Source organism: Aquarana catesbeiana, linkage group LG13 (assembly GCF_042186555.1).
Source record: "Aquarana catesbeiana isolate 2022-GZ linkage group LG13, ASM4218655v1, whole genome shotgun sequence".
Taxonomy (NCBI): domain Eukaryota; kingdom Metazoa; phylum Chordata; class Amphibia; order Anura; family Ranidae; genus Aquarana; species Aquarana catesbeiana.
Window position 1 is genome coordinate 165,259,224 of NC_133336.1, and position 8,961 is coordinate 165,268,184.

The following is an 8,961-nucleotide window of genomic DNA, read 5'->3' on the forward strand; positions in this document are numbered from 1 at the left end:
CCGTACCAGGCCACATGCCCTCAACATTGGGAGGGTGCTTTGGGGTAGCCCCCCAAAACACCTTGTCCCCATGTTGATGAGGACAAGGGCCTCATCCCCACAACCCTGGCCGGTGGTTGTGGGGGTCTGCGGGCGGGGGGCTTATCGGAATCTGGAAGCCCCCTTTAACAAGGTGACCCCCAGATCCCGGCCCCCTCCCTGTGTGAAATGGTAAGGGGGTACATAAGTACCCCTACCATTTCACGAAAAAAGTGTCAAAAATGTTAAAAATGACAAGAGACAGTTTTTGACAATTCCTTTATTTAAATGCTTCTTCTTTCTTCTATCTTCCTTCATCTTCTGGTTCTTCTGGCTCTTCTGGTTCTTCTGGTTCTTCCTCCGGCGTTCTCGTCCAGCATCTCCTCCGCGGCGTCTTCTGTCTTCTTCTCCTCGGGCCGCTCCGCACCCATGGCATGGGGGGGAGGCTCCCGCTCTTCTCTTCTTCTCTTCTTCTCTTCTTCTTTTCTTCTTTTCTTCTCTTCTTCTCTTCTTCTTCATTTTCTTCTCCGGGCCGCTCCGCAATCCATGCTGGCATGGAGGGAGGCTCCCGCTGTGTGACGGCGCTCCTCGTCTGACAGTTCTTAAATAACGGGGGGGTGGGGCCACCCGGTGACCCCGCCCCCCTCTGACGCACGGTGACTTGACGGGACTTCCCTGTGGCATTCCCCGTGACGTCACAGGGAAGTCCCGTCAAGTCACCGTGCGTCGGAGGGGGGCGGGGTCACCGGGTGGCCCCGCCCCCCCGTTATTTAAGAACTGTCAGACGAGGAGCGCCGTCACACAGCGGGAGCCTCCCTCCATGCCAGCATGGATTGCGGAGCGGCCCGGAGAAGAAAATGAAGAAGAAGAGAAGAAGAGAAGAAAAGAAGAAAAGAAGAAAAGAAGAAGAGAAGAAGAGAAGAGCGGGAGCCTCCCCCCCATGCCATGGGTGCGGAGCGGCCCGAGGAGAAGAAGACAGAAGACGCCGCGGAGGAGATGCTGGACGAGAACGCCGGAGGAAGAACCAGAAGAACCAGAAGAGCCAGAAGAACCAGAAGATGAAGGAAGATAGAAGAAAGAAGAAGCATTTAAATAAAGGAATTGTCAAAAACTGTCTCTTGTCATTTTTAACATTTTTGACACTTTTTTCGTGAAATGGTAGGGGTACTTATGTACCCCCTTACCATTTCACACAGGGGGGGAGCCGGGATCTGGGGGTCACCTTGTTAAAGGGGGCTTCCAGATTCCGATAAGCCCCCCGCCCGCAGACCCCCACAACCACCGGCCAGGGTTGTGGGGATGAGGCCCTTGTCCTCATCAACATGGGGACAAGGTGTTTTGGGGGGCTACCCCAAAGCACCCTCCCAATGTTGAGGGCATGTGGCCTGGTACGGTTCAGGAGGGAGGGGGGGCCGCACTCTTGTCCCCCCTCTTTTCCTGCGGCCTGCCAGGTTGCGTGCTCGGATAAGGGTCTGGTATGGATTTTTGGGGGGACCCCACGCCGTTTTTTTTTTTTTTTTTGGTGCGGGGTTCCCCTTAAAATCCATACCAGACCTGAAGGGTCTGGTATGGAATTTAGGGGGAACCCCACGTCATTTTTTTTTTAAAATTTTGGCCGGGGTTCCCCTTAATATCCATACCAGACCTGAAGGGCCTGGTATGGAATTTAGGGGGACCCCCACGTCATTTTTTTTTTTAAATTTTGGTTCGGGGTTCCCCTTTGGGGAATTCCCATGCCGTTTTTATCAATGAACTTCTATGTGTATTGTCGGCAATGCAATAGCCACGGGTAGTTTTAAATGAGTTTTTTCCTTCAAAATGTCATTTTGCTGTCAGACTGTTCTAAACACAGGAAACATGCGCCCCTTTACAGGCACACTATAGACACCCCCCAGGTACGAAATTTAAAGGGATATTACACTTTTATTGATTGACTTTAAGTATTATTAAAATCACTGCTCCTGAAAAAACGGCCGTTTTTAAAACTTTTTTTTGCATTGATCCATGTCCCCTGGGGCAGGACCCAGGTCCCCAAACACTTTTTATGACAATAACTTGCATATTAGCCTTTAAAATTAGCACTTTTGATTTCTCCCATAGACTTTTAAAGGGTGTTCCGCGGCATTCGAATTTGCCGCGAACACCCCAAATTGTTCGCTGTTCGGTGAACTTGCGAACAGCCAATGTTCGAGTCGAACATGAGTTCGACTCGAACTCGAAGCTCATCCCTAATAGGAAACTGCTAGAACACGTTCAGCAGCATGCCAGAGAATCGGCAGTGGAAAATCCGGAGATTGCCGTCCCCAAACCTGAAGTGCTGACCACAGGGCAGAGCTCTGCTAACCTCTGTCCAGCACTGATAACATCTTCTGGGTTCCATGGACAGGAGATGGTGAACCTCTATCCCCAGACACCAGTTATAGAGTTAGGGGATTTAATAGACTTTTCTGCTGAGGAAGAACAACCTGATGAGCCTCCAGCAGAAGAGCTGGTATTAGAGCCAAACTTCACTGTGCTCTGCCCAGCACCAACAGCAGTATCTGTGGAGTTACAACAAACTTCTCCAGCTGAAGATCTGGCAACCGGACAGAGGGTCCAAGACCTCTGCCCCACACCTGTGGCAGTTTCGGAGGCCCAGGGTGAGAAGGTGGCAATCACTTCCCAGCAGCAGATACAGGGGGAGAAGGGAGAGGAGGTGTGTGTTGTCCCTCCCCAACAGTTGGCCAGGGTGGAGGAAGCAGCCTTCCCTCCCCAGCAAAGATCAGTGCACCTGGGAGACAGTACCATAGACATGTCGTCCAAGCAACCAGATGAGGGAATGGAAAAGGAAGCAGCCAGCTCACCTCCCCAATGGCAGCTACACAGTTTGGGAGTGGAGAAAGCCAGCCTCCTGCCCCAACGGTTAGCCAGAGCGGAGGATGCGGAGTCCCCAGCAGAAGTGCTGGCAACAGGGCAGAGTGTTACCAACCTCTGCCCAGCACCGGCAACAACTACAGAGTTCCAGGGAGGCGGGGCAGTCGGCCTCCCTCCCCAACAGTTAGCCAGAACAGATGGTGTGGGGTTTCCAGCAGAAGGGCTGGCAACAGGGCCGAGGACTGCTGGACTCTGCCCTCAACTAACAGAGGATGGATTTCCTGTGAAGGTGGATGGGACTTCAGTCTCCACCTGTATACTCCAGGGATGCTGGGCAGTGGGCCCAGATCCCCAATAGCATGACAGAGTGAGCCCAGTCACCCTGTCTTCTCTCCAGAAAGGACTCCAGGGAGAAGGGCCAGTCCAGGCCTCTCCCCAGTAGCAGATATGTTCTCTGAGAGAGGCAGAGGTTGCCTGGGTGAGTAATGCTTTGTTTGGAACAATTTATTTGGGGTACTGTGTGGGTACAGGCATTAGAGGACTGGAACTACTTACTAACTTCGGAGTCAACCCGTCTGGGGTCTCCTCCTGTGTTAGTCTTCTGCCGAAAGGGGAGAGATGTGACGGGAGAGCCCGTGGAACTCAGAATCCCTTGGAAAGTAGGGTCATGTCCTTGTTTCAGCTCCCCATATACATCTTATGTCTAAGTCACCCTGTGCTATCCTGGCACAGGGTGAGTGAGAAAATATATCTTGGACTACTTAAAATGGGACAGTAATATTTGTCCACAATATCTCCCAAGATGTATGTAGAGACTATTATTGGTTTGGTTGATTCTGAACTCAATCTGTTAATTGAGTGAGCTGATCACATTAGCCTCCAGGACTGGCTAGGAGACGAACTGTTGATGACTAGGTTGAGGAGGGGGGGAGATTGTTGTTTGTATTGTTAATTGTAATTAGCTCCAGCTATTGTGTTTATACTACTGTGTGAAGCTCGGTGCCCACAAGTCTGTCATCTGGTCTGGGTAAATTTTTTAGTAAATTAGCTCATGTTAATTAGGTTAGCTTTGAGTCAGCCTGCTGTATAAATGTGTGTGAGATCTCAAATAAAGAGTTAGTCCTGATGTACTCCAAGACTGGTGTTGTCTAGTTCTTGGGGGTTCCTATAGCCAGATCCATTGGACTCGTGTTCCAGAACTTAGGAATCGGTATACTGACGGAAGCACTCAAGCAGAGTGAGGGACGTTCCGTGACAAAGACCCTCCTCTATTTCTACATAGACTGATATTTGCTTGGTTTGATACTCAGAGCGCTCTTATACACACTTTTATCTGGAGTCCTGTCCTGGAGACATCCTTTTTACCAGATGGGAAGTTACAGAATCACTCTACTGGAGTCTCTGAAGGCAGGTAGTAAAACCTTAAAGGAACTCTAATCCTTGCCTACTCTATTCCCCCCCCCCAAAAAAAGGTTATGGATAGATGATTATGAAAGCAGCATACTGTACTTAAGTTTACGTTTCCCTTTTATTTATTTTGGTCAGTTATAGAACATACATTCATTTGTCCGAATTTTATACTTTTTGCTAATTTTTTCATGGCTTTCTTCATGTCTTTGTTTCTCAGGGTGTATATGATTGGGTTTAGCGCTGGGGTTATTACAGTAAATAGAACAGCAGCAGCTCGATCTTGTTCCAAAGAATCTTGTGTCGAAGGTCGTATGTATGTAAATATAGCTGTTCCATACAGGAGGATTACAACAATAAGATGAGCACTGCAGGTGGAGAAGGCACGTTTGCGACCTTCTGTTGTTTGTATTTTTAGGAGGAATTTGCTAATAAAGAGATAAGATAGAAGAGTTAAAAGCAGAGTGGTTGTAGCCAGTGTCCCAGTAACCCTTGTGAGAAGTTTCAGGTTAAGAGATGCGTCAGCAGAAGCCAACTTCAACACAGGTTTAATGTCACAAAAAAAGTGTTTCACCAGGTTTGGTCCACAAAATGGAAGCTTTGCAGCCATCACTGTATGCAGGAGTGAGTGGAAATACCCTGTCACCCAAGAACCCAGAGCCAACTGTCGACAAAGCTGAGCATTCATAATGTGGGAATAGCGCAAAGGATTTCCTATAGCCACATACCGGTCATAGGACATTGCTGTAAGAAGTATAACTTCTGTGCTACCAAGGAAATGGAAAAAATGGATCTGTGAGATGCAGCCAGCAAAAGAGATGACCTTATAATGTGAAAAGAAATCGGCCAGCATCTTGGGAACTGTCACCGATGAATAACAAATGTCAAGTAATGACAAATTCCACAAAAAATAGTACATAGGAGTATGCAGGCTTGGTTCTTTAATAGTGACCGCCATGATAGATAGGTTTCCTACGAGGTTTATCATGTAAAAAAACAGGAAAAATGCAAACAAGATCTCCTGAAGCTTCACTACATCAGTCAAACCAAGCAAAGCAAAATTTGTAATTGATGTACAATTTTCCCAACTCATTTGACTTTTGTTAGCTGCAGTAAATACTAAAGCTAACACATTCACATATAATGATGGAATATCCTTGCAAGAATTTCCCTTTCAACTGTTAGATTTCAAGTTTGGAAAATAAATACAAAAGATAAAATACTGGAAAAACATGTTATGACCTTTTAGTTGTTGCAGTGATAGGGAGGCTTGAGGGTCCATTCACACCAGGTGCAGTGGGACTACACGGGTCTGCTATTCCAGCACGGTCCCACCACAAGACAAGGCATAATGCCTTGTCTCTGGTGTGGCTTGTTCACACCACTACATTTCAGTGGTGTGCGGGTGCTGTGCACTGAAATAAAGTATTCCATGCAGTCCTTTTTTCCAGCACAGTGCGGGTCACCGCCTGCTATCTGATAGAACTCTAGGAATTGACACTGTGTGAAATTTTAATAAAATTAATTAAAAAAATAAATGAACAGTGTGATGCGCCAGTATCGGTGATTGCTCTGGTCCAGCTAGACTGCACTGCATGCCAGCCTCTGTATTGCAACACAGCAACTGGTGTGGAGGGACCCTGAAACTGTAAAAATTATACAGTATATCTTTGTAGAAGTTTCCAAACAAATATTAGAATTTAGTATTTTGCTTGACATGTTGGTTTATAGACCTAGTTTTGGGTGGGATTACCCTATTCATCCTCTATAATAAATGTGGTGATGGTAGATATGCAGTCATTAGGGTGGCAGTACTCATTTTTAGAGAACTTCTACTTCATAAAAAGTAACACCACTTTTTTTGTTCAGGGTTTTAGGCTGTGCAATAAGACATATTTACTTCCAGCTTCAGTTTTTTGGAAAATTAGAAAAAAATTGAGCAGCAAAAATATGGCTGATTTACTAAAGGAGCTGAAAATCTTCTTTCAATAAATTGTGGGAATATTCACATCAATTATCCAACTATGTGGAAAGCAAATTCCTGTTTACATATTTCATATATAACAGGTATTTGCTTTTCACATTATTAGATAATTGAGAATATTCATACAATTTACTCAGTAAAGATTCTCAATTCCCTTAGTAAATCAGCTTTAGCATGTCTGGAGAGCTTAAAACTTCTTACTTCCCTAAGGAAGTTCATGTCAGGGGATTAGGGAAATTGAGAATTTTCTCCCCCCCCCACATTTTACCAAAAGTTCTGAGATGGCAGTCAACAGATTAGCCTGTCTGATGTGGGAGTGCGATAAAAAATGTCAGGGGGTAGAAGATGGGAGGTCAGAGGGACAGTGTACAGGGGACAGCAGGGCGGAGGACAGGGGTCAGTAGTAGGTGAGGCAGAGTTCAGGGGTCAGTAGTAGGTGAGGAAGAGTTCAGGGGCACAGTACCAAGTGAGGCAGAGTTCAGGGGTCAGTAGTACCCACAAAATATGACTACTTTCTATGTCACAAGTGACAGTCCCACAGATACACATAAACCTCAGAATAAAGAATCATTTTTAAAGTACAGAAAATAGCTGTTGATCTTGACAAAAAATGCATTGTCCTTGTCATTTCCCAAAAGCTGAACTGGACACATAATTCAATGTTACCTGTATAGAGGGGCAAGGCTCATGAGTGGGTAATGCACAGAGTGCAGAGGTCAAGAATATGTACTGTAGAGAGTGCAGGGGTCAGGAGAGTGCAGAGCATAAAAAGCATCATCATCTACGTTTCTTTAAAGGGTCAGCAATTGCTGACAATTTTGCCCTCTTTAGGGCTGGTTCCCACCACGAATCGCACAGGAACACGCTGTGCATACCTGTGTCATTCACAAGTGATCCAGGTACAGTGCAATTTCAGCCCAAATCTCACTGGACCACAGCAAAAGTGGTGCATGCACTACTTTCTAAAACACACAGTAACTGGATCGCATGGTACTAATGTACTATGCAATCCAGTGCACGTACAGTAAAAGCATGTGCAACCTGTGTTTTGGGTGTTGTTAAGTTAACATTGACACCCACGGCAGATGGCAACTGAAGTGTGTTTTAAATGTGGTGTGGGAAAAGCATGCAGAACATGGATTTCATGCATCCTGCTCTGGTGTGAACTGGCCCCTAAAGTGGTTGTAAAACCTAAAAAAAAATCCAAAAAAAAACCTTGTAAGACAAAGGCAAAATGAGCAAGTATGCATAGCATACTTGCTCATTATGAATTACTTACCTGAGATCAAAGCCCCCGCATCAGTCCTTGTTTACCGCTCCGACGGCCTATATCGCTCCCGGGGGTTACTTCAAGGTATCGCGGCTCCAGCGATGTAATTGGCTGGAGCCACAATAACATCACTCCCGCGCATGCACGTGGGAGCCACCGGTAATGGCACAGTCTAACTGTACGTACGTGCCGTTGCTTCAGTTTGCTTAAGTGTGCATGTTCCGATGATGTCAGCACATGCAAATACAGGGATATCTCCTAAACTGTGCAGGTTTAGGAGATATTCAGTGTAGCTACAGGTAAGCCTAATTATAGGCTTGCCTGTAGTAAAAAGTGGTTGTAAAGGGTTTACAACCACTTTAAAGCCCCATTCACATAGGTGGCCAGAGGGTGGTAAAAATGGGTGGCTAAGCTGCAGTTTCACTGCACCCTGGCCTCCCACCTAAAGTCTAAAATACAGCTGAAGGAGGCTCTTCACATGCTGTGGCAAATATAATGTGGCATGGTAAGTCAACTAGTGGCATCGCCTATCAAACTCAGCTATTCAAATCAATAGGGCCACGCTGCAACGGTGAACAAAAACTCTTGGATTTCAGTTGAGGCACATTATCCCCATTATAAACTGCTGTTTGGTGAAAGAGAAAACACACACACGCATTCAGGATGTGGCAGTATCGCCTTTTCAATGCCCAACCATGGCTGCTCAGCTGCACTTTAAAAAGCAGTCCACTGTGTATTGCTTTTCAGAGCATTGGTTAGTTTGAACCTAGCCTAATAACATTAATTGTAAAGCCACTCATATTGCTGTCCTCTTAACATGTGACACAGTAAGCTTACACCTATGCTGCACAGGTCTAAGATTACTTTAACCCTGTTAAAAGGACAGCAATATAGGTGGCATTACAATGAAAGGAGTGGGGGGAGCACAGTCTATGCATTCTACAGGTACTTCCAGTAGCTTCCAAATAATTACTGTTTGGGCAATACACCTTTTCGCCTGCTTCTCCCTCACCTCAATCACTGCAGCAGCTTGCAGAGCTGATGCACCAACACAGTAAGCCTGCAGCATAACTTGTTTACAGCGATGGACAAGTGGGAGGAGGTGCAGCCCACCTCCTGCTGCCTTCTCAGCCAATCAGCCAATGGGTAGCTGAAGCCCAGTTCTCTCTGAAGTTCCTCCCTCTTGACATCAATCAAGGATCTTCTGAGTCCCAGCCCAGCCGGCTAGCTTACTTTGCGGGCAGGCAGGGATGACACCTATTATAATTTAGATGATCTCATATTAGGCTGGGTTCACACTGTTGCGGGTTCCCCGCATCCAATTCGCAATAGCAGGAGATTTTGACCGACTCTCTATGGAGCCGGTTCACATATCTCCACTGTGGCTCCGGTTCGAGTTTGCACAGGAGCCCTGTGCGTCTTTTTGTCC

General features: G+C 46.4%; 1 protein-coding gene across 1 annotated transcript; it reads right to left on the reverse strand.

Annotated features, from left to right (window-relative positions):
- Positions 1-4,399: 4,399 nt before the first annotated feature.
- LOC141116570 (olfactory receptor 12D1-like) lies at positions 4,400-5,371 on the reverse strand. The gene has a single exon (XM_073608967.1). The coding sequence runs from the start codon at positions 5,369-5,371 to the stop codon at positions 4,400-4,402; it is 972 nt and encodes a 323-aa protein (XP_073465068.1).
- Positions 5,372-8,961: the final 3,590 nt, after the last annotated feature.